Source organism: Falco rusticolus, chromosome 7 (assembly GCF_015220075.1).
Source record: "Falco rusticolus isolate bFalRus1 chromosome 7, bFalRus1.pri, whole genome shotgun sequence".
In the NCBI taxonomy this organism is placed as follows: Eukaryota; Metazoa; Chordata; class Aves; order Falconiformes; family Falconidae; genus Falco; species Falco rusticolus.
Genome location: NC_051193.1, coordinates 23436080 through 23460010, shown reverse-complemented (window position 1 = coordinate 23460010; position 23931 = coordinate 23436080). Strand labels below are relative to the sequence as shown.

General features: G+C 50.4%; 3 protein-coding genes across 7 annotated transcripts in view; 2 read left to right on the top strand and 1 right to left on the bottom strand.

Moving 5' to 3' along the window:
* Positions 1-3247, top strand: part of SCAPER (S-phase cyclin A associated protein in the ER) — a 165846-nt gene extending 162599 nt beyond the window's left edge. For all 5 annotated transcript variants that reach the window (XM_037393738.1, XM_037393734.1, XM_037393735.1 and 2 more), the window contains 2 exons: positions 1100-1151; positions 2801-3247. In XM_037393738.1, coding sequence (XP_037249635.1) covers positions 1100-1151; positions 2801-2895 — 147 coding nt within the window. In that variant the 3' untranslated portion in view covers positions 2896-3247. The remainder of the gene's footprint in view (positions 1-1099; positions 1152-2800) is intronic.
* Positions 3248-4680: 1433 nt separating this feature from the next.
* ISL2 (ISL LIM homeobox 2) lies at positions 4681-8228 on the bottom strand. The gene is made up of 6 exons (XM_037394216.1): positions 8048-8228; positions 6802-6991; positions 6341-6600; positions 5950-6233; positions 5679-5849; positions 4681-5535 (listed from the first exon to the last, which is right to left on the bottom strand). The coding sequence occupies exons 1-6, from the start codon at positions 8103-8105 to the stop codon at positions 5419-5421; spliced, it is 1080 nt and encodes a 359-aa protein (XP_037250113.1). The 5' UTR covers positions 8106-8228; the 3' UTR covers positions 4681-5418.
* Positions 8229-16894: 8666 nt separating this feature from the next.
* The window catches only part of ETFA (electron transfer flavoprotein subunit alpha), a 30940-nt gene continuing 23903 nt past the window's right edge, over positions 16895-23931 (top strand). The window contains exons 1-2 of the mRNA XM_037394217.1: positions 16895-16987; positions 22629-22778. Coding sequence (XP_037250114.1) covers positions 16949-16987; positions 22629-22778 — 189 coding nt within the window. The 5' untranslated portion in view covers positions 16895-16948. The remainder of the gene's footprint in view (positions 16988-22628; positions 22779-23931) is intronic.

The window sequence follows — 23931 nt, the reverse complement described above, 5'->3', positions numbered from 1 at the left end:
AAAGAAGTGCCGTTTATGTAGAAGTTTGGTGGTGTGTGCGAATATAACACTTAAATACAGTTTGTTAAATGTGTGCAGCATAAATCAAAGGAAAATGATTGCTGGATTTTACAACAACCCACGTTATATCTCCCAACAGATTTATTTCCATCATCTGAAGTTTGCATCATCCTTTTTATTTTTGTTACTTCTGTTCTAGATGTGCTGAAATAATTAGAAAACATTTAGGAGTATTCATGATTTGCTAAATCATATCTCTTATGTCAAATAGTACCATCTCTGCTCAGTGACTACTCGAACAAAAGATAGCGTCCTAAAAGCCCTCTCTGTAGTGGGGCAGCTGGCTTGCATAATCCTACGTGGTTCCGAGTGAAGTCGGTGTCCGTGCTGACTCCGGAGGATGCAGCATCCTGTCCGGCAGCGGCAGGGATCGCACATCACCTTGGGCACTTGGATTAACTGCACCTCAGCTGGTTAGGCAGCTGGCCGCAGTGCTGGCGGCCAGAGTTCATCACCTCTGTGGAAGAACTTCACTTACTCTCAGGAGATCAGGACCGCAGGCTCCTGGGTCACTGGGAATCACAGCTGGTGAAATCAGGATAATGCAGGAATTTTGTAAGAGGGTATTTGGAGTCAGGAGCAGAAATCTAAACCACCATTTGTTTTAAAGAAACACAGCTATAGTAAATGTTCTCTTAAATTAAAAGTCATAATAACTATTTCCTAAGAAGCTATTAAAATCTTGTTTTTTCTGTTGTGTATTAACAGGTTTTTGGTTTGGGTTGGTTGGGGTTTTGGTTGGTGTTGGGTGTTTTTTTTTGTTTTGGGGGGGTTGGTTTTGTTTTGCTTTTCAAAAAAAGTACAAATAAAGGTATAAAAATCCACGATGTCTTATAGAATTTAAATGCTGGCAGTATTCTGTTAATACATTGCAAACAAGCCAGTTTGTTAATTTACAAGTTTCATAATGTATTAGTATTTTTGAGTGACTGTGAAGACTTAAAAATGTTGGTTTAATTCCTCAATTTTAAGAGCAGAAAAGCTGATGCTGTTGTTGTTGTTGTTGTCGTGTCATCCCGTCCCCCCCCCTCCCCTGCAGGATTTTGCACAGAGTTCAGGCCAAATGGATAATCAGTTATCTCGGCAGAGGGGTACGTCTGCAATGAAATGTAACAGAGTAGCAATTCGGTAACAAAATGTGTAGATGTTATATTTTACTGTGATTTAAATCTTTTGAGTCCACATCATGAAAGAATTACAGTAAATTGCAATATGATTTCATGGTTCGGGGAGAGGCTCCGTAGCTCACATTCTGACTTAAACATACATGTCTTCCAGTCTGCTGCTCATCATATCAGGAATTCAGACTGTTAATCTTTATTAAATGCTATGTGATACCATGTCTTAAAATGTGATACTGTGTATGCAAATATATAATTAGCTGTCACAAGGGTTACCTGCAGAAGTTTTAGGTTGCAGAAGCGGACACATGCCAGTATACCCAGGGAGCCAAAAATTAGTAAAATACTGTCCTGTAATTACCCTGTAAAGTTTGTCTGTTTGCAGAAAAGTTGCAATATTCTCCCCTCCCCGTTGCTGTAAATATTGTGTAAAATACAGTTAACCTCTTTAGACTACACATTTGAAAGATTCTCAGCTAAGATGGCTATTGTTAAACATGTCTGAAATTCAAGTGTGTTGATGGGTATCTGGTCTTGAGTCACCCGTGTTTTGCATAAAGGACGTTGCTCGGCCAGTCATTTCTTCCTAACAGCAAGCAGAAATACACCACCATTTTGCTAGCATTTGGCAGAAGACGAGCAGCTCTAGGTGTAAAACATAACTTTGTGTTTAAAACTAAATTATAAAATTAACATAATTTTATGGAGATCTTTACTGTCAACATTATACCTCTTAGTCTGAAGCAGCCTCGTGCAGTTCTGCAGAACAGACTTTCCAGGATTGTGTTTGCATGAGAATCTGCTCAAGAAAAATCTAAAATCTGAGCAGAAAACTGCTTTTTATTTTCACTGTTCAAACTGGGTGAACTTTTAAACAAAGATGACTATGTGGTGACGTGTGAGCGTGATTGCTAAACATTCCCCAGTTGCAAAAAAGCTGATTTAATAATAGTATAAGCAGGATTATTTTATCCATTATATCACTTGAATGTGAAGGATGGTGTCCCCAGAAAACAAATGGGAACAGTAACACTGCTGGGAATAAAACCTGGAAGCGCAGGCTCCACTGTTGGGTGCTGCGCTGCAGCGTGCTCCTCCAAGGGTTGGGCCCTGCAAGGCTGTGCACACATGTGGAGCCCCGCTCACGCCAGCACAGTACACAGAGGAGTAAAAGCTGCATTTGTAATCGTGCTGTGAGCTTTGGGGGAACTGGGGAGCAAAACTTCTCTGCAACCCTTTGTGGAAAAAGTTGCTGCTAAGTGGAGGGCACGCCGTGGAGGCTGCCTGAACCCAGATGAGGCTGCATTGGTCCCCGGGAGCTCCAAGAATATAAAATGTGTAAAGGTGCATAATGTTCCGATGCATAAAGCAGAGCGCCTGATCCAGAAGCCTAAAAATCTAAGCCTTTGCTCATCAGAGCCCTCTGCTCCCATTTTTACAGCCAAGCCTCAGTGTCCAGAGCTCCACAGAAATGTCACCCCGTGATTTGAGAAGTTTTTGGTAGGGGGAGGGGAGCGAATGACTCAAAGTATGTCAAATTGGCTTCGTGTTCATTATTCTTGTTTTATTGCCATCTTAAGAGGGAATAACTTGGTAATTTTATGTTCTGTCTTCAACAGAAAAATTTTTCAATTCTCAAGATTATCTTGAGCTGTCCAACAGATTCCCCCGCCAGTCCTGGGAAGAAGCTCGACAGTTCTTCTTGAAGAAATAAGCATTGTGTTTGGTTTTACAGTCCCTAACATCGTCACGCTGAGCAGTTCCTGCTGACCGCCTTCTTCCAAAGGCTCTTCCGGAAAGTTTTCCGATACCCTGAATACTTACGCTGTAGATACATAATTTGCACTATTTATATCGTATGTACTGTAGATAACTTTCAAGTTCTGTTTTGTAATTTTGATAATTTGAGTGTATTTCATTCACATACCCTGTGTCATGATGTGGGTGTTCTCTGCCCTGCGATGTGGCGGTACTTGCCCTGCGGAACTGCGGAAATAAGATGGCGAATGGAGCAAACGTGTTCTGTATATCTTGTAATAAAGTAACTTATCCCGTCTGCAGCCTGACCCGCGGGGCCGGCGCTGGTGCTGGCGCTGCCGCCAGCGACGCGGGGCTCGGGCAGGGGGGGAGAACAAAGAGGGGCCGCGGCGTCTTCTCCAGCGCCCGGCGGGCCGGGCTGCGGAGGCTGCGGGAGCTGCGGGGGCTGCGCAAACCGCGCGCGTCGGCGGCGCGTGGGGCGGGCGGCAGCGGCGCGCGGCGTCCGGGCGGCGGGCGCGGGCTGGGCGCGCGGGCGCGACGGGAACGGCGCTGCCGGAGGGCGGGCGGCCCCGGTCCCGGCTGTGCGGCCCCTTCGCCGGCCCCCGCGGCCGGGCGCGGCCCGCACCTGAGGCGGCTGCGGCGGCGATCCCGAGCCGGCCGGCGGGCCGCCGCGCTGCCTGAGGGGAGAGCGGGGCCTCCGCGGGGACTCGGGTTCCACGGTCGCCTCTGCCGAGGCGGCGTGACGGTCCGCGCGGCCCCGCTCCCCGGTGACGGCAACAGCTCGCTGCAGTCCAGGCCCCGGAGCCAAAACCCGACCCGGCCGGAGCCAGGTAACTGGGGCGGCCCCGCGGCCGAGGGGCGAGGGCGGGAGACGACCCCCTTGCCCACCTGTCCCCGGGCCGAGGGGCACCGCCCGCCGCGGCGGCGGCTGAAGAGCGCCTGGACGAGGCGGCCTCTCCGCCTCCCCGGCGGGCGCGCCCCCGGCAGCCCGGGCTGCTCCGCGCCCCCCGACGGCAGCTGCGGATCGGCCCGCGGGCCAGCTCGCCCGCGGGGGCCCGGCCGGGGCCTGCTCAGTCCACGGAGGCGGCGGAGCCGTTCCCACCTCGGCGCCGCGGCTACGCGCTCCCTCGCCGCTCGGCGAGGTGCCTCGGGTAGGCCCGGCTACGCTCGCGCCCCCCGAGGGTGCGGACCCGGTTGCCCGGGGACGGGGCCGCAGGGGCGGCTCGACGTGTGGTGTGAGGCTGCCCGGGCCGGCGATCCCGCGGGAGTCGGCCCTGAGCGCGCTCCCGCCCGGGTAACGGGGACGCAGCGGGAGCCGCGGCGGCCGCCCGCACTCGCAGGTGATGCCGAAGGCAGATAAGGAGCCGCCGCCCGCGTCTAGACGGGGGCACGGATACGCGCGAGGGGACGGGACGGCCAGCCGCGCCGCCGCCTCCCCGGGGCAGTACCCGCGGCCGAGCCCCCGCCGCCCCCGGGGAGGAGGCGAGGCGGCCCCGCACCGCGGCAGGTGCGGGCGCGGCCCGGCCGAGCCCGGGGGCTGCTCCGAAAGGGAAACCTGCGCTCCGCCTCCCCGGCTATAAATAAGCGGCCCCGCTCGGGAAAGCCGATTAGCGCCGTGTGGGGAGGCCGTGCCAGCAACGCCGGGGCTGCACCCTCTCCGCGCCCGGCGAGCCCCGCCGCCGCCCTCCCGCCCCCCACCTTTCTTTTTTTCGTTGCAATCCTTTCCTTTTCTTATTTTCTCTTTTTTTATTAAGTCCAAAATATTTAATCCCACTATCCAACCGCTGACTCTGACAATAAATAACAATAACTTACTTTTGTTCGTTAAAGGCTCAAACAATCCGTCCTCCGTCCATTGATAATTTAACATTATTAGTACTGGTTTTCCCGTTAAAAAGTCTCGTTTCCGTGTCCCGTTTTTCCAGCGATGGTGCGGGGCCGGGCGCCGCGGCCCGGGAGAGGCATCGGCGTGAGATGAGACTGGACGACGCGGCTCCGCGGAGGGAGGGCCAGGCCGGCTCCGCGGCCGCGGAAAGGCGCGCACGCCGGGGGAGTCTCTCTCCCCCTTTTGTATTCTCTCTCTTTTATTCCCCCCCCCCCCCCTTTTCTTTTCCCTTCCAAAAAAGGGAAGAAAAGCCGTCCCTAGCGCAAGCGGCGGGCAAGGCAGCCTGTGACCGTGCCGGGGTCCAGCGGGGAAACCCGCGTTTCTTTGGGGAAAAGAAACATCGAAATCCGCAGGGGGAAAAAACCCAAAACAACGAATAACCAGGGCGGGGGCTCTCTCTCCGGTCTGGTGAAGGCAGCGAGGATCCCGGTGCTTTTTTGGCCGTCAGTAACATATTTTTTGTTTGTTTTTAAATAAGAATAATTAAAAAACAAAGGCGTTTGTCCGGCGCTCTGGGAGCAGCCCGGGGCCGGGTGTCTCATGCAGGGAGCGCAGGCATGCGGAAGTCCCGCGGCGGCGGGCGGCCGGGCCGCCTCACGTCTCGGCCGGGCTGGGCACCATGCTGTTGGGGGTGTCGGGGAGTTGGGAGGACAGCGAGGTCACGTCGCTGCCGGAGGAGGTGCCCAAGGAGCCGGACTCGGAGAAGGAGACCTGGAGGAGCAGCGGCGGTGAGGACCCGGCGCGGTTCCCCCCGCCCCGGCCCCCTCCGGCAGCGCCCGAGCCCGGCGGGCCGCGGGGCCTGCCCACTCCCCGCGGCCCGACGGGGCGGCTCAGCGCGGCGCGGCGCGGCTCACCAACTGCTGGAAGGCGGCGGGCTGCTCCAGGTCGCTCTGCAGGGCGAACTCGCTGAGCGCCTTCCAGGGCGGCTGGTAGGTCTGGACCTCCACGGCGCTGCCCTGCACGGCGCTCTCGTGGCGGATGGGGCTTCCGGCCACCAGCGGCGTCCCGGTGAGGCCCTGCAGGCTCTGCGGGCACACTGGGCTTCAGTACGGCCGCCGTCCGAGCCCGCCGGCCCGGGGCTCCCCCCCCCCACCTCCCTCCCCGGTGGGGCGGGCGGGCGCTCACCGTCTTGTCGCTGTGCTGCTGCTGCTGGAGCTGCTTCATGAGGATGGACTTCTTCTTGTCCTTGCAGCGCTTGTTCTGGAACCAGACGCGGATGACGCGGGGGCTGAGCCCCGTCATCTCCACCAGCTGCTCCTTCATCAGGGCGTCGGGGCGCGGGTTGGCGGCATAGCAGGTCCGCAGCGTGTGCAGCTGCTTCTCGTTCAGCACCGTCCGCACGCGGGTGGTCTTCTCTGCCACCTTGTGCGCCGGCGGCCGCGGGGCGGGCGGCCGCCCGGACACCGGCTCTGCGGCAGGCGGGGAGGGCGCGCACCGTCAGGGTGGCCGCCCGCCGCAGCCCCCTCCCGGCCCCCCGCCCCTCCCGCCGCCCGCCCCAGGAGGGGGGAGCCGGTACCTGCGAGGTGCGCGGCGGCGGGCGGCTGCAGCGCGGGGCTGCGCGGCCCGCGGGCGGCGGCGCCGTCGGGGGCCGGCCCGTGGTCGGCGCGGCAGAGCAGGTCGCGCTCCCGCAGGCAGAACTGGTCGCCGGGCAGGAGCTGGCGGCCGCAGGCGGCGCAGCGGAAGCAGTCCAGGTGGTAAACGTGGTCGCGGGCGCGCATCACCAGGTCGCTGCTGCTGAAGGCCGCCCGGCACTGCGCGCACTTGATGCCGAAGAGCCTGCGGGGAGGCGACGCGCAGTCAGGGCCCGCGGCCGCGCCGTCGGGGAGGCTCCGGGCGGCGCCGTGGGGGCGGGCAGCGGCCGAGAGTCGGGTTTTCGTTTGGGGGAAATTCGGGGGTCTTAGGGGGCTTTAGTGCTTTTTCGGGCTTTTGGTTTGGTGGTTTGGTTTTTTTAACGAGCGTCGGCGCATTCGGGGTCACCTGCTGTAATCCCGCTTGCAGTAGGCTTTGCCGTCGCGCAGGAAGCATGTGCAGGTCTCGTCCAGAGGCTGCCCGCACTCGGCACACTTGAGGCAGGCGACGTGCCACTCCAGGTCCGGCGACACCCGCAGCAGGAAAGGGTCCTGGATGCGGCCCCCGCAGCCCGCGCACAGGGCCAGCCCCGGCCGCCCTGCCGGGAGCGAGTGAGGCACGGTCAGGGGCAGCGGTGTGCAAGAGCAGAAGCACCAGGAATTAGGGAAAGACTTTTTTTAAAAAAACAACATTTTTTCCCTTTTTTTTTCCTTTTTTCCTTCTCTTTTTTTTTTTTACTTTTTGTAAAATAGGAAGAAAGATCAATAAAGACAGAAACACGGAGAGAAATAAAGGACAGAAACACAAACGGAGAGAAATAAATACAGCCAGAAATAAACCCCAGAATTTTGATTGAGGGAAATTAACGCCGAAACCCGGAGACATAAAAGTAGAATTTCGGAAAAAGGAAACCAAAGCAGAAACACAGAAACAGTAAAAGAAAAGCCGAGGAAAAACGGAAAGAAAGAAAGAAAGGAAGGAAGAAAGAAAGAAAGAAAGAAACTGAATGATGGAAAGGAACAAAACCACCGAAAACCCAGAGACACTTTAAATGGGAACATGGACAAATGAAAACGGCAAGAGACAAAAAATCGAAGAGACGGAGAAATAAAACCAAACAAAAACAGAAGAACAGAAAGAGAAAGAATTTAATTAAAACGGAAAGAGAAATTTAAAAAAAGAAAGGCAAACCGAAACACGGAAAGAAACACGGCAAGAAAGAAGAACAGGCAGAAAGAAACGAAGACAGAGAGAAAAACGGTAACGCGGGCAGAGAAAGAGGGAATGCGAGAAAGAGCAAGCAGCGGGAAGGAGAGAAAGAAATGGAAACAGCGGAAAGAAAGGAGATCAGCAGCGCGGATAGCCGAAGGGGCAGGCGTTCGGTAAGAAGCGGAGCCAGCGGGGCAGGGCAGCGCCGGGCACGAACGGAAACAGCGGCACCGGAGATGCCCCGGGCCGAGCCCGCAGCCGCCCGCGCCCGCCGCGGTGCCGCAGCCCTTCCCGGCGCTGTCACCGCGCCCGCGGGGCCGGGCCGGCGCGGCGGCCGCCAGCCCGCCCGACGGCAGCGGCGGCGCGGAGCTCGGCCCCGCAGCGTCCCGCGCCCGCCCCGCCGCGCCTGCCCGCCCCGGCGCCGCGCCGCGCTGCGCGCACTTACTCTTGGAGGGCTCCCCCATGGCGCCCGGGAGCGGCCGCGGGAGGAGGATGTCCACCATGCGGGCGGCCCCCTGCGCACCGGCCGCGACGCGCGATGCGGGATGCGGCGCTGCCGCTCCACCACTACCCGCGCCGCGCGGGGCGGGGGCCGCGCCCGCCCCCCCGGGCCCGCCCCGCCGGGCCGCGCCGTGATGTCAGCGCGCAGCGGCCGCGGGGGGCGGTGGGGCGGCGCTGACCTCACCGCGCGGCCCCCAGAGGCGATTGGCGGCCGCGGGGAGGGCGCCCGCGGATTGGCCGTGGCGAACAATGGGCGCGCGGTGGCGCGCGGCGGGGCGCGGAGTCCCCGCGCAGCCCCGCGGGAGCCCGGCCCGGCGCGGCCCGACGGCGGCTCGGACGGGGCGGGCAGCTCCTCGGCGGAGGCGCGCCCCTGTGCCCGGGGCGGCCGCGGGACCCACCTGGCTGCCGCCGCCGCCCGCGGGACCCTCCGGCCGCCTGGCACGGGACCCGGCGCCGTGCGCCCCAGCCCTGTGCGCGGAGGGGACGGCGGCGCCGGCAGCCTGAGGGGGCGGAGATGCACTGTGGCTGTGCCCGCTCTGTGTCCCCTGCTATTTTCCTGGACTCTTAGCCTCGCCCTTATGTTCTCCTTTTATTTCCCTTTCCCGCTCCTTCCCCTCCCTTTCCCCTTTCATTTCGTTGTCCCTTCTCCCGGCGCCTCGGCGTGCCGAGGGCAGGTGCCTGCGGACGGGGCGGCGGGACGGTCCCTGGCGCTGCGCGGGGGCGCATCCTCGCGGCCGACGGGAAAGGGGCTCCGCCAAGGGCGCCGGCGCGGACCTGCGCGTCCGCAGAGCGGTTCCCTGCTGGCGGGCGTGCGCGGGAGGGCCGCCCCGACGGACGCGAACGGGACCGCCGGCATCGTCGGGGCGGCCCTGCAGGGAAGAAGACGCGTGACGAGCAGCCGCGCGATGAGTTGAAATCGGAGCGAAAAAATAGCATTTTACCTCATTTTCGTGCACCTGATCCTGTGCTGCTCCTGCAGCTCAGCTTCTCCTGTTGCTTTTTTATCCCTTCCATTAATTTTTCCTCCCTTCCGCTCCCCCCCTCCTCCCCCCCAAGTCTCCATGGGCTTCCTGTGCATTAGCTGAAAAATAGGGAAAGCCTTTCAGTGGCCTTTGCCTCAGTTTTAAATTCCCAAAGACTTCACAGCTCAGTGGCACGAGTCTCTCCAAAGGTCCGTGACAGCCCATACATACTGGAATTGAGATTGCTGCTGTCTTGGGGCTTCAGTCCTGTCCCTCCCCTCCATGCAATCAACTTTTTAATTTTACACACAGAATTTGACAGGTATAGACCAACCTGTACAGCCTGGGAAAGGATATAGTGACTGTAAGTTTTGGCTAAGGAAGGGCGAGCTGTGCTCATTTTGCTCAGAGGAGGGAAGCCAGCTGAAGCACTTGGTTTTTTGTATGTCAGGCACCTAGTAGATACGAAACCCCAGAAGCTGAGGAGGAGAAGAGGACAATTTGGATATTTGGCTATTTGACCCACTCTCCACAGCCCAGCCACAGCCCCTGCTACACCTTTGAGGACCCCAAATGTTCAAGTTTGCACAAGAGCTGAGGGGAGAAGTAGGATGGTATTTGGGGTACCCGCCAGGGGCATGTGTTGCCAGGGATTTCGGCACCCCTGCATGTGCCAAGGTGTGGTGTGGCAATGACTCCTCAGGGCAGGGTGAGGCCATGTGTCCCCTGCCTGTGTGGCAGTGGCAGGGTGGCTGTGGCGCCTGTCGGGGTTTGTGGTCTGCTGTTAGTGTGGCTCACTTGCCAGCAGCAGAGCTGAGCTGGTGGTGAGTGACACAAAGGGCATTGGAAAAGTTTAGCTGGCTCTTCAAGCTGGGGTGACCTCATAGGACGGGTGATGGGAACTGCCACAGTGCTGCTGCGGCTGTGGGGTGGCACAGGGTGTCCTGCCCATGCCTGGGAGCCTGGCAGGAAAGGGGTGCAGAAGGGTGACTTCGGTCTGAGCTAGAATCCATGGAGTCCTGAGTGAGTCAGTATCTGCATGTGTTAACAATAAAACACAAAAATAAAATGTCAGTGATAGGAGAATGCAACACGTCTAAGAATACAGCAGCTTGGCAGGGATGCTCCACGTTGCATCACCCTTTTCTCACTTGAGGGCAGGGTCCTCTCTATTCTCCCAAACCTCCCACCAGCTTAGGAATAAGAAGGTTAGGTTATAGCCGAGCCAGCCAAACTTTTCCAAACTGGCACAAAGCTGTGCTGCAGACACACCTGTGACAGTACAGAGCAGTGCACTGACATCAGGCAGGTATGCTGGGACTAGACTCAGTTCATGACTGGGCAGGTAGGAACAGCGTGGGCAGTGCAGCACAGGCAGTTTAGCAGAACACCCCCAACCCCTTCCCCCCCCCCCCCAACCCCCCGCCAAAAAAAACCCCAACCACCAACCAAACCCAAAACCCAGGGAAATGGTGAAAGCCCTGAACCTCCTCTAGGTGATGTACAAAACAGCTACAGGTAATGCCAAAAGGCATAAAACCAGCCTGATACCACCATGTTTTACAAACATGTTAATTGTTGGTTCACTTGAGGGGGGGTAAGGAAGCGCATCGTAAAATCATAGAGTAATTCAGGTCAGGAGGGACTTCTGGAAAACCACTTTCAGGTCGCTTGGAACTGCTTGCTGGAAGCATTTGCTAGTCAAACCCAAATGCAGTCTCTCCTTCTGCACTGATTACTTCTTGCTTTCCTCCACCCAGTATCCAGAGTTTCCGATGACTTTCGGGGCAATTCCGGCTGGGTTTGGTGCGAGAGCTGGCAGGGGCTGCCTGGCTGTGGGGCGAGGCCAGCTGACAGCACTTCACGCTCTCTGCAGAGCAACTCTTTGCTTTCTGCTCCCAAATAGAAATACAAGTTCTCTCTAGAAAGGGGAAACGGTAACAATTTTTTTGTTTGCAGCAGATTGCAAAGGCAGTAAATGCTGATTCTTTCAGAGCCAGCCATGGATTAAGTCCATTATAAAATTAAAACAGATGGAACACAATTTCACTTACATTACAAAAAAGGACAGGAACCATCTGCAATAAGATTTAGCTTTGCAAAGCTATTGTTATCATGTTACCATTAAAACCTTTGATGAAGGGTTTTCTTTTCTTTCATAAACTTGTTCACATGAAACAAATGTTTTATTTATCCATCTTCCTAAGATAATCATATTTTATTTAAAAAGATGACATCTCTCAGAAAAACAGCTCTTGGTTCTAACAGAACATGTAAAAACAAAGAAATGTTGTAAAACTCCAACATCGTACCATTGGGGGCTTCAGTGGGGAGGATGTAGCAAAAGGAGAATTCCCTGTCCATTTTTCCTTTAAAAAACATTTCCTGGTGTTTGGGCACAATGTCTGATACTGAAAATAGATAATTAATGAGATAATGGGATACTGCATGTCACCTCCTGTCCAATGGGATTATCTGATGGCTAATTATGGACAGATTGTGATTAATGTGATTATGGATTGGATATTAATCTGATTCTGGATTGATCTAGTTATGTTTTAGTCTGCTCCAAATGGTTAATTGGATCTGAGATAATAGAAATGCAGCTTGCAACAGATTTTGCCACATCAGTTGATGAAGTATCTTTTGATCTGGGTGGGTTGCGAACAATAAATTATTTACAGCTGTTGAGAAAATGACTCTTCCTTAGAATGTAGTCATTCATTTTATTTTCGAGAGCCTTTGAAAACAAAATCAATATCCTTTCTAAAAAGAGATGTTGACAAAAGAAAGGCACGTACATAACTCACAAACAAATGTGACGAAATTAAACAGTGGTTAACCCGGTGGCCTAATGTCTGGTGATGCATTTGAATTGCTATGTGGAGCTTTGGGCTCAATTCTTCTGAGACCAGCAGGGGTTGGGAGCATTGCAGGGGAAGAGGGCCCAGCTCTGGGGAAAGTGGTATTGCACAAGAGCTACTGCCAGCCCTGCTATTGATTAAGAATCAGCCATGGTAAAATGGCAAAGGGAGTCCTTGCCATTTCCCCCCCACTGGATAAGAAGGATTCAGAAAGTTCATGGGTGCAGAGGGGACTCATTGGCCCATCTCATTTGGCCTCCTTCGCACCAGACCATGCAATTGGACCCAGTGTTGTTATTTTTGACCCTCACAGCGAGCCTGTTAATTTACAGTTGACCTCAGTCTTGTCTCCCAGAGCTGTATCTGGTCTTGATGTAGCCTGCCCATGCGGAAGAGGCTGCCCCGCTCCCTGCAAAGCCATCCCTGCTCGTTAACTGCTTTCACTGAAATGGCAAATTAAGTGTATATTTTAGGTTCAACCCCCAGCCACTGGATCTCATTATGCCATTATCTGTGGGATTAAAGGCAATGGGCAAGTTGTAGCATCTTAGACTTTGTGACAGGGCAAGCAGGAGGTGCATTAGCCTTTGTCAGCAGGTGGCATAAGCTGCAGGTAACTTCGCCAAGGAGGTAGTCCTCTCTCAACAGGCTTTGCAACAAAAATAGCAAGAAACAAGCAGGTCCCAAAACACTGAAAGCAGAGGCCTATTGCAGCTGCTGCACTTGCACTAAAATCTTATTCACTGAGATGAAACTGAAGGAAAGAAAGGAAAAAATAACTTCTCCTGAAGTGCTTGCAGGCATGGAAAGAGCCATTCCCCTGGGGTGATTTCATGTGCTGGCCATCCCTGCCTCTGCAGGAACGGCTTGGGCTGGCACGAGCAGGAATACTGGCATCTGGATTTCTCTCCAGCAGTGTAACAGGCAGAAAAAGCAGCTACCTGTTTAAAAAATAATGCTGGTATAACCTGGCAGAGGATCTTACACGCATATCCCATTAGCAACAAGGCGAGCTGCGTGCAGGAGGAGGGTGGCTGGTCGCGAAATGCCTGTTGCAGGTGTCCATGCTGGGAGGGGAGCAGAGCTCTCCCCACTGCATCGCTTCCTTCCTTCCTTCCTGGGCAGGACAAGGTGCCTTCCACAGTAACCTGAGCCTTTGCTTCCAGGAGGTTGTGAGGGTCACTTTTTGCCTGTGACCTCAGCAGAAGGGGCTTCTTTAACTCCTCTGGTGATCTTGTTCTCTAGCAATACGCAGCAAATGTGATGCTGCTCCCTGACTCGCTCATTACTTGATTGGCACATGGAAATGATTAGCAAGTGAGAGGAGTTTATAAGAAAGGGAAAACACCTGCCTGTGGTGGTTTTGTAGGCTCAGTGCTAGTAGAAGGGTTGTCTTAGCTATGGGGTGGCTTTGGGGCGCTCTTTCCTCTACCCCTGGCATTGAAAATAGGAGCTCGTGGCATTGTTCCCTTCCAGAAGGCTACTGTGAGGCCTCCTGAGAGACTAGCTGCCAATCTGAGACACACAGGTGAGTGGCTGTAAGGTGATCGGGGCAAAGTATTGAGCACACCTGTGGTAGTGTTTTGTTATAAAGGATCTCAAAGGTCAGACGTGTTGAGATGTATTTTTGTGCCAGTGAGGATGAGAAGCAGAGAGCAGGGCCCTAGGGAGATGCATCCCCTGTTGTGCAGAGGGTCCTCTACTTGCGGCTGTGGGGAAGGGTAATGTCCTGGGGGGGCTGAACCACTTGGGTCATGTGAGCTGGCAGTGCTTGGGCAAAAAGTATCTCAGCAGTAGAGATCTTTGCTGCTGCCACTTCTGAGGTGGGATTTTGTTTGGTGCCCTCCTCGCTGCTGCCTGTCTGGTGTTGGGCGGTGGGTCCGGCCCATCAGCTCAGAGAGCCCTGCTGAGCTGTAAGCAGGTTGCAGTTGCTTTAATGTTATTGGATTTTGACAGATTAGGAGGTGAATCCTTTCGTGTGTTGGGGAAGCTTCCCAAATGCAGCTCTTTGAATTTATCTGAGTCAGCTATCTCCAGAGTGATTGCAGAGGAGTAAGCTAGGGATGACCTGTGACAGAGGGGACCATCGTAGCAGTAATAAAAATAATTCCTGCCCTTCACTAAATCCCTCAGTCATGAGACTGTATTAGCTGGATTCCATATGTTTTAATTAGGAATTATGTATTCTAAAGGAACCAAAATCCGATTCTAGTGGAGACATGATTACATATTTGTGATTGGTCCTCATTTCATCTGGCTTTTGTAGAGATACCAATACAGGTACCTGCTCTTGTCTGCAACCATATTTTAAAAAGTTTGATTAATCTGTGTTATTGATTTCTATTTTTTTTTTTTTGTCTTCCCCTTCCCAACTGTGAAAAAATGTAATTCCCTTTCCAATGCAGAAATTGGGTCAGCAGATCCTAATGAAATAATCCTGGATAACAATGCACTGTACAAGGATCTACTTCCACTAATTAATGATTTTTTCTTTCAAAGTACTATCCTCTGCTTGCAGTGGACAGTGACTCCACCTTCAGCAGCACCTGTTTGTTGCATGTTTTACCACTTTTATTAATTGTCATGCCCTAGGTGGGAAGGTCAAATAGAAAAAAGCTTTTTGCTATGGTTCAGCTAATATGGATCATGCTGATATAATCCCTACCTGATTACAGTTATAAGCTCCTAAAACACTGGCCATAAGTGATAAAGACTTCCTTTGTGCTTCAGGGTGTAATCTGCGTCAAGCCAGTTTCAATAAGGATTACGTGCATCTGAAGTGTTGCTGAGGTTTTGAATAAAACTTATAAACAGAAAACAATAAAAAGCATGTCACATCTCTGGATTGGTGACACTACATCATGAAATCTGACCTGAAGAATGGCAGTATCACTCTGCTCATAAAAATACGATGTATGCTATTAAGCCAGACGCATAGTGAAAGGATGTATTTATTCTAGGCTATGATGCCATTAGGTCAACTTTGATAGTAACTCACTTTTGTTTTGGTCTGAGGTATTAAAAATCAAACTGAAATGACAAGGGTGGGTTTGGGGTTTTGTGCTTTTGGATTTTTTAGGTGTATGTATGTTCTTTCTTTTTGTTAAATATTTCATCCCCATGAGATGTGCGTGTTGGAAGTTCAGTTTTGGAGCTTAAAATGGGATGATGAAATTGTGTGCCATGCTTCTGATGAGTAAAACACCTTAATTAAGAATACATAATGGCCAAATTAATGATGCCTAGGATGTTATTTTGTATCCTTACTTTGTTGTTATTTTTGTTGGATTACCTAGGATGCAGGTAAGGATTTCTATATTGTATAAAACTCCCATATCTAAAAGAGTCATGCTGCACCATAACCGTTACTCAAACTGGTGGTAAAGAGCTGCTTCAGTTATTCACAGTTTTCTCAGACCTGTCCTGGGGTCCAGTGACTTCAGCAAAATCGTTCTTCCCCTTGTATTCAATAAAACTTCCCCTCCAACCAGGCATTTGCTCAAGCCAGGACAAGCACAGGCAGCCCCAAGTATCCGTTCAGTTTTCTTCGTTTTTGGGGGGACTGGTGGAGCCAGGGCAGAAGTTAGAGCAGTGCTGGAGCTACTTTAATCTGCATAATCAAGCACAGGCCCGGAAGGGGTTTTGCTACCTCCTTCAGCTCTTCCCTCTGCAGCCCTCCCTTAGGGCTTGGGCAGTTTAGGTAGTGCTCTGGGGCCAGGAAGCTGGAATGTGTGCAACAGCTGCTTTTCCTCTATTATAGAGGCATTTGAGATTTGACACAAAGTAAATTGTCCATTCAGAGGCTTGTGTTGCTGGCCCTGGTTAGCTGTTGCTGTAAAGCAGTAGTACTTTTTGGCATCCGATGCAAAAATCATGCGGCAGAATACATTTTAGATGTGATCCTGTGCCAAGGCTGTGGCAAAGCTGAAAAGCCTTTTTGAACAGTTTGCCTTTTGCTATTTCTGTGGGATGCCCCAGAAATGCAGAACAAATCAGTGATATGCTGCAGATCACTGCTTATTCTTGGAAGAGCAGTCCAGTGGCCATAATCGTTCAGGGATTTGTTCTTGTGTTTTCTTTCTCTAAACCACTTCAGGATGTAAGAAACTGCACTCGTGGCTCGCTGTCTGGTGGTTTTGGGGATAGGAAGTCAGTCGCGAGCATCCCCGATCCCTGTGCACTCGTGGCTCCTGGGCTGGCGCACTGGCTACTCCAGCAGGATGCCAGGTTTTCAGAGACCCGCAGCACGTACCTCAGCAGTGAATTTGGCCTGAAGCATTCTGCTGCATGGATTTTCAAATCCCTGTCCTTGCCACCTGGAAAAAAACCCTGGAGGTATGGGAAAAACCAGAAAGCTCCAGCCTGGCCCCTGGGGCACCCTGGTGCCGTGGAAGGGGCAGGAACAAAATGTCTTGCCTTGATTCTGAGAAATCGGACAAATAAGTAATAAATATTCGGAGCAAGGGAGCTGTTCCCCAAAGACGCTGAGGGGCCGCGCACGGGGCGCGGGTGAGGCAGCTGTAAGCGTGCCCGCTGCTGTCACCCCGCTGGGCTTTGAAGCTGCCGGGACCGCGGGAGGGCTGCGGCGCTGGGGAAGCGCGGCGGTTCCCGGTCTCTCCGTGCGCTCCGTCCGCAGCCGCCGATGGGGGCCTTCCCCCTCTCCTCCTTCGCAAGGCGCGTTCCGCTGCAACGGGACGGGGTCGGGCCCGGAGCGTGGGCGGCCGCCGCTCCCCGCCGCCATCGGCCCGCGGGAGCCGCGCCGGGGCCGGGCGGGAAGGCGCACGTGCCGCCCGCCTCCCCTGGCGGCCGCGCCCCGGCCCCGCCCCGCCTCCTGCCGCCGCCCGCGCGGTGCGGGCCTGCCCGCGGCCCTCTGCGGCCCCCGCCGCTCCGCCGCTGCCTGCCAGCGGCTGGCGCGCGGGGCAGCCCCGCCGCTGCCCATTGGCCCGCCGCTCCGGCCAATGAGGCGGCGGGCTGGGGCGCGGCTCTCGCGAGAGCGGCGCGGGCCGGGGCGGCGGAGCCATGTTGCGGGCGGTCGCGGCGCAGCGCCTGCGGCGGGCGGTGAGTGCGGGCGGGGGGAGGCGGCAGGCTGGGCGGGAAGCGCGCGGGCCGAGGGGCTGCGGCCCGCTGAGGGGCTGGCCGCCGCCCGCGGCCGCCCCCCCTCCCGCCGCCCGGGCGGCCGCCCGCCGGGGCGGGGTGGTGCGGGGCGGGGCCGAGGCGAGCCTGGCCGACGGGGCGTGCGGGACGGAGCTCACCCGCAGCCCTCTGCGCGGCCCCGCACCGCGCCTGTTCAGAAGCAAAGTTCGCGCGTGGGTGCGAGCAAGCCGCGGCAGCGGAGCGGCGGGGGGCTGTCCTGTGGCGGAGGCCGGGGGAGCCGCCGGGCAGGCCGGTCGTCTCCGCCCCCCGCGCCGGGCAGGTGTCGCCCTCGCAGCGGCGCGGGGCCCTCGTTACCGCCAGCTCCGCGCACCGTCAGGAAGGCGCTGGCGGCTCCGGGCGCGGCTTTCTGCGGCTTTGAGAGGGCCCGGCGTGTTTCCCAGTCACCCGAGCGCAGCTGCGTAGAAGTGCGGTCGCTGTAACTACCGCGGTCTGCGGACGACGCTGACGTGAACACTTGTTGCTTTTCCATATTGACCTTCATATTGCTCAGCGCTGGGGAGTGCTGGGCTTTTGGAGGCCGTTTGCTGCTTGGCATGTCATGCTGGCCATGTTACCAAATTTAACGACTAGGTGAACTCAAGGTTAGTTTGGGTAGATGATTCATGAAATGCCCTTGAATACCTGTTTGATCTTGTAGCATGCACTAGGAGACACTTAGTCCACTAGAACTGGGTGAAAAGAGCCCTTCTAAACCAGCTTTAAATCTCACAAGTTTCTTTTTGGGCTCTCCAAGCAAGGCTCATACAGGTATTACAGCCCTAAAATAGGAATTATGGATATACTAATCTGTTTCAGGTACTAAGAATGGCTTCCAAGAAAAGCTAAGGCAGACCAGAGCATACATGATCTAGTTAATCTAGAAATTTTAACTGTTGTGATTATGGATGCCTTTCAGTTACTGTTAGGCTGTAGGCGTTGCAGAGCAAAGGTCTTCATGATCTCTGGACCTCATAGGACATACAGTACTGCTATGTAAATAATACTTTGCTCTCGTGATCACTGCACAGTTCAGTTCCACATCCTGGAAACATGAGGTCAGCTCCTTGTTTTTCAGCCATCTGCATCTAAACTCATAAGTTCATAAAATAAAGCAAATAAAACATTGTGCATGTCTTCGCTGTGTAGGTAACAATGTTGTCTGCCAGAGACACAAAGCAGGGTCCAGCACAGCTAACGCTTGTGCAGTTAAAGATTGAATAGTTTAGAGAAGAACAGGATGTGAGAGACAGGGAAGATTGGTGTTGCATAACTTAAAGATGGGAGGACTGAGGAGGAATACAAGACTGCAAATATACAAACGGTCGGTGCAGAGGATGGAAATGGAATAAGCCATCTAGTGAGTTCACTTCCAATAGTGTGTTGTCTGTATTTCAGAAAGCTCCGTTGCTTTGATTTTTTATTAATGGTTTGCATGGGACATATTTGGAAGAGTTCATTCTGCATTACATCTTTCTGTTGCTGCTTCAATTCCCGTGTAATTTTAAGTCTTTATTGTGATTCCTAAATAAACCCTTTTAAAAAGTCTTCATTTATTCTGCTGTTCTTCACCACAGTTACATCTCCCTTTTCAGTTCAGGGGACTCCAGTGTTGTTTTTCTAGTTAGCATTTCCTGGAGTTAAATAGATTCTCAGACCTCTTCTGTAGCCAGACCTGTACCGAGGTTCTATGAGAGGGTCTCTGTGAGATACATAATTCCTGTTAAGCAGTTTAAAAATTTTAATTTCTGGCCAGTTTGCTTCTGCAATGAAGAAAATCAGCTCTTGAGATGACTTCATGGGTCCAGTTAGGTGCTTTTGTGTTGTAATTTTCTATTTCGGTTTCAGTTTCTCTGCAGAGGTTGGGAGACGAGTTTCCTGGGTGAAGTTTCTAGCAGCCTATTTAATATTCATGCATATATGGAGTGTGGGGCCATACAGAACACGCCTGCTGGAAAGACTTCTGGGCTGTCCCATCTTTTGTTCCTGTGTCTGCCGTGTGTGTTACCTGCAGAGCTGATTTCGTAATTCCTGCATTACAACAAGTGTCCTTGGAGCAGGCCGCAGGCCTGGTTTAGTATTGGCTGTAAAGGCCACTGATCCCTGCCTGCTCACCAGCTCACCAAGCAGCAAGCAAAGATTCACAGCGGTTTTGTCTGTGTTTTTTTCCAGCTGTATGTTTTGTAGCATATAAGCAGCAAATCCGTATTTTAAGAAGCGCTGGGCCTGCTTGTGTGCTGTTCAGGTGACCTGTGTATGTGCTGGAAGACCCAATGTATGTACAATTTGCATTGGTGTTGCTGTGAAGAGCAGGTCACCTGTGCAAATTGAGCGAGTACTTTGCGTAGATGGGGTGTTGTCCTCATGTAGGTTTATTTGTGCACATATACTGGGCATGTCCCGATTTCTAATGTTTTGCCAAAACAGTAGCAGTGGGTAGTCTTGGTTATTTTGTCTGAAGTCTAGAAATTCTGGTATTACGCTTAAACTTCACATTCTGCTTGTAAAACGTTGCTGGGTTTCTCAGGTAGGGAGCAAAGAGGCGCTTTGGGGAAACTCGAGATGATGGATTCAGTGAATCCTTTGGTGCTTTGCAAGAGGCTTGATGTATACAGCACATCTAGGCTAATCTTACCACCTTTCAGGCATCTGGAAGTCAGAGTCTAGGTTTGCTCTACAGTGAATGCTGAGGTGGTGGTGGTGAGTTAGAAATTTCAAATGGTTTTCCTTCATAAATATTTATTTTAGTATAAATTGAATTACTGTTGTCATCAGAGAGGAAATGAAGAGGTTTCTGCTGTAAGGGGAACATGGGTGCATAGCTTCAATTTATGTCTAAACTTTGGTGAAATAAATGTCCAGTTCTACTGGTTGCTGGCAGATGTGTTTGTAATTTACTGGCATGCTTAGAGAAGCCACTCGATTGCCCAGGTTTGTAGGATGTTTAACTGTAATTGATTTCTTTGGATAGCTTGATTTTTCCAGAGCTTTCCAGGAACCTTCTGTGGCACAAGTGCTGAGAGCTGTTTCCTCTTGAATTGTTCTTTTCAATAAATTGGTTGTTCTGTGTGTCTTATCTCTTGTGCTTTTTATCCTTGCTGTTAGCTGGTTACATTATATTCAACCTCCCTATTTTATCTAGGCTTCAGAGTAGGCATCCTGCCCGAGTACAGGTGGAGAAATTAGGTCAGTGAAATAATGAGCTCTTCTTGCCCATGCGCAGCTGGACAAGTTAGTGCATCAAAATAACTACCTGTCCTTTTCATTGGCTTACTGCAGATTCTCAGTTTTCACATGTGACTGGATGAATTACCCTCTGCTTTTACTGCAGAATCCCTATTACAACAAACAAAAGTCAGTTTGTTTTGGTTTTGTTTACTTAAAAAAATTTTTACATGTGTTGGTATATTAAAAAATTCAGACTCACATAGGAATCTTATTTGTCATCCAGTATTTTTACACAAGATCTAGAATGTGACTTTTATTTTAAATCTGGTCTTGTCTTTCTGTTCAGAAATGTGATGCATGTAGGTATAAAGTGACCCTCTGGTGTGTGGTTCCCACAAATACAAAATGTGGGATTGTCAGTTTAGAAATAATACCTAGTTATAGTGCTATATCTTATATATATATATATATATATATATTACTATAGTGGATATAGTAATATATATATATATATATATATTACTATAGTGGATATAGTAATATCCAGTCTGCTCAGGCAACATCCGTTGCTCTTACTCTTTTTTGGCTAAAAAAAAATATTTCTCAGTTTATTCTAGAATCGTTTGACAGAATGATGTAGAGCTCCCACGGTGGTGCAGTACTTAATTTAGGGAAAAGATCGTAATATGGTCAGAATTAAGTGTGTTTAAAATGCATGCGGCTCCCTGCAGAAATTCAAAAACTTCAGAATCTTTCAGGAGCGTGGTCCACTTTACCCTGTGACATGACTAGAAATCCTAGGAAAAGTGGGCTTTTTGCCACAAAAACATGGATTTATTTTTCAAACGGTGACTGAAATCTTGTAACTTTTATTGCAAATGATGTATGAAAGATAATAAAAAATATGGTGTCTGATCTGTATTGAAAATAAATATTTTATTAGTTATTATTATTATATATAATTAATATTCACAATAATTATTAACAAAAAATTGTTACTGGCAATTGGCTTCAAATGATCCTAGAATCTTTCATCATAACAAATAACAAAGCGTAAAAGATGAAGTGCAGAGCACTTTTACAAGAATCCTTACTGTTTTAATCAAAATGACAAATTACAATACTGATTCTGCAAAAAGTTATCATCGTATTTTTATTTTTACACTGTGATTAGCTTCAGGGACATGCTCAGGATTTGCTTTCTCTGTGTGAAGTTTTTAGCATGTTGGTAGGCTTTGTGTGACTGAAGTCCATGTCCAAATTCTATTTGGACTCTTGAGATTTTCTGAAGCTCTTTTTACTAGTTTAAGTGGTGGGTAAGTACCTATTGGCATGAGGGGATACGGGGTCAGAATACATGTCTAAAAAAGGTAGTATCTGGCTGTGCAGTCTTAAGTGTTGTGTTAGTATTTGTGCCTTGGTCATATTAATGAATGTATTTTGTTTTCCATGTGTTCCATGTTACATTGATCATAACTTGATCTTGATAGCTTGGTGTAGGCTTTGTGTAGGATGAACAAAGACTTGAAGGATGATACTCCCATTCCCACCCCAAACGTTTTCCTTACCCTAGTAAGGAATCTTGGAGGAATAATGCTTTTTCCAGGTTCACCTGAAAATTAGAGAAGAAAGTCTTAGAGCTCAGAATATTTTGGTTTGGTTTTGTGGCAGTTCTTTGTCGTTTTTCTCTTCACCCCCACCCCACATTTCATTTTTGCTTTAAAGACTGTGTGTGGATTCTTTATTGGTCAGAATTATTTATTTAAGGAACACTGAATTGTGGTGGTAGACAAACTGATCAAGTGTCAAATGTTTTAAGGGGAAAATAGAAAAAAATGAACCTGTTGTTATCAACAGTTCTGTTAGTGTTTTTAGACTCTGAGCCTTTTTGCTACTTAAGTGTCATCCTGCCACTGCATACAATTTTGCCTTTATACGTAACTAATGAAAAAAGTGTGTTCTGTAGGTAGATTTTGGCTAAAACCTATAGTAAAAAACAAAAAAACCCAATGACCACAAAAAAACCAAGTAAGTATTTATTTGCTACCCTCAATTTTTCTTGTGTCTTAGTCTTGCTGGTTTAATCTTTAAGGTACTTAATTACATTGATCAACTGAGCTTGAATGTAATGTATTAAAATATTTTTCTTAATATTGTTCAATATTTTCCTGTGGAAGTTTCAGGTTAAACACAGCATGTTAGAGATATGCTGAAGTCAAGCAAGTTTATACCTTTTCTTAACACCTACTTAATAAAAATCATCTAGATTTAGCCTGTTTTGTTTGACAGCAGTGTTTTACAGTTTGTATAATTGATAACTTTCTGCTCTTAGGAACAGGTTTTTGCTTAAATGATAAGTATCAAACTCCTCTCTCCTTCTTTCTTATTTCTTTCTTTAAAGGGATTGCTGCTCCAGAGGTTTCAGAGTACATTAGTCATAGCAGAACACAACAATGAGACTCTTACACCCATTACACTAAATACTGTCACAGCGGCAAAAAGCCTTGGAGGTGAAGTTTCTTGTTTAGTAGCTGGTACCAGCTGCGACAAGGTAGGAAACGCTATTTTCATATGAATGAAATAATGAATGCGGTGAAACACTTGGTAGCATCTTGGTCCGCCTGAAAAATAATCTGTAGCGAAGAGAACTATGCCAGGAATCGCTAATCTGCCAGAAACGTCCTGCGTTTGAACTGCTTCTCTTCTGAAGTGAAAATAGATTTCATTTCACAAGTGAGAATATCAGTATCACCTGTTACAAGCTTAAGTGAGCAAATTTTTATGGGACCAATTAACTTCTAAAATAATATTTCCCTGTAAAGTTTCAAAGACAAACATAGCAGTGCTAAGAACTTCGGAAAAAAAACTTGCACTTTTTCAGATGGCAACCAGAAGAAGTGAAACAGGACAGTGACAAATAGGGCTTCTGAGCATCTTGGGTTTACTAGCCAACTAGTAGCGTAGTAAGAGTGTTTGCAACCTACAATTCTGAAATCGGTGCTGCTTGACTTTGTCATATAGGTCACGTCTTAAAAAAGTTTCTTGTAAGTTAACTGTTGTATTGTTAGTCTAAATTTTATGTGCAAAGTCTAGAGACAATATAGTTACTACATTAGTGATACTTTCATTCCAGCATGATGTACTCTTGTTTGAACAGTAAATGTAGAAATAATTATGCCTCATATTTCTCATAGTAGGCTCTTGTTCATGGATTGTTATTCTGAAAGCAGTCTGTAGTATCTTATGCAGGCGGCATACTTAGGGCAGCTAATTCACAAATAGGTGGAGAAACCTCAGTGGCTATTCTAAAGTGAGACCCAGGTGTTCTGAGGTGGAGACCCAGAGGCAAATATTTATCTAGATCAAGAAAATGGAAAAAAATATTTAATTTTGCCTGATATGTGAGCCTTTGATCTTTCCTTATTCTTTGGCACTCACATAGTAGAAGAATGGATCGGGAATTTTTTTTTGTTTGTTTTTTTAATACTAAGTATATGGTGTCTATTTGGCAACATATGTCATGGTGGGAAAAAGTACTTCACAAAAAATGAAGGTTTGCAGTTTTTTAAAAGTTTCTTTGTAAGAATCTGAATTGGTAGGACAAGAGAGCCATTTACTCAAGCAGATACTCTGTAGCAGCTATTATGGAATTGTTATTTATTTCCTTTTGTTAATTTTTGAGGGTAAACTGATACTCAGCAAAC

Excerpts from the sequence above, each read along its gene's own strand:
- ISL2 (XM_037394216.1), bottom strand. The coding sequence starts at position 8,105 with ATGGTGGACATCCTCCTCCCGCGGCCGCTCCCGGGCGCCATGGGGGAG. Across the intron at positions 6,992-8,047 it reads CATGGGGGAGCCCTCCAAGA|GGCGGCCGGGGCTGGCCCTG; the intron begins GTAAGTGCGCGC and ends CGCTCCCGGCAG. Across the intron at positions 6,601-6,801 it reads TGCAAGCGGGATTACAGCAG|GCTCTTCGGCATCAAGTGCG; the intron begins GTGACCCCGAAT and ends GCCTCCCCGCAG.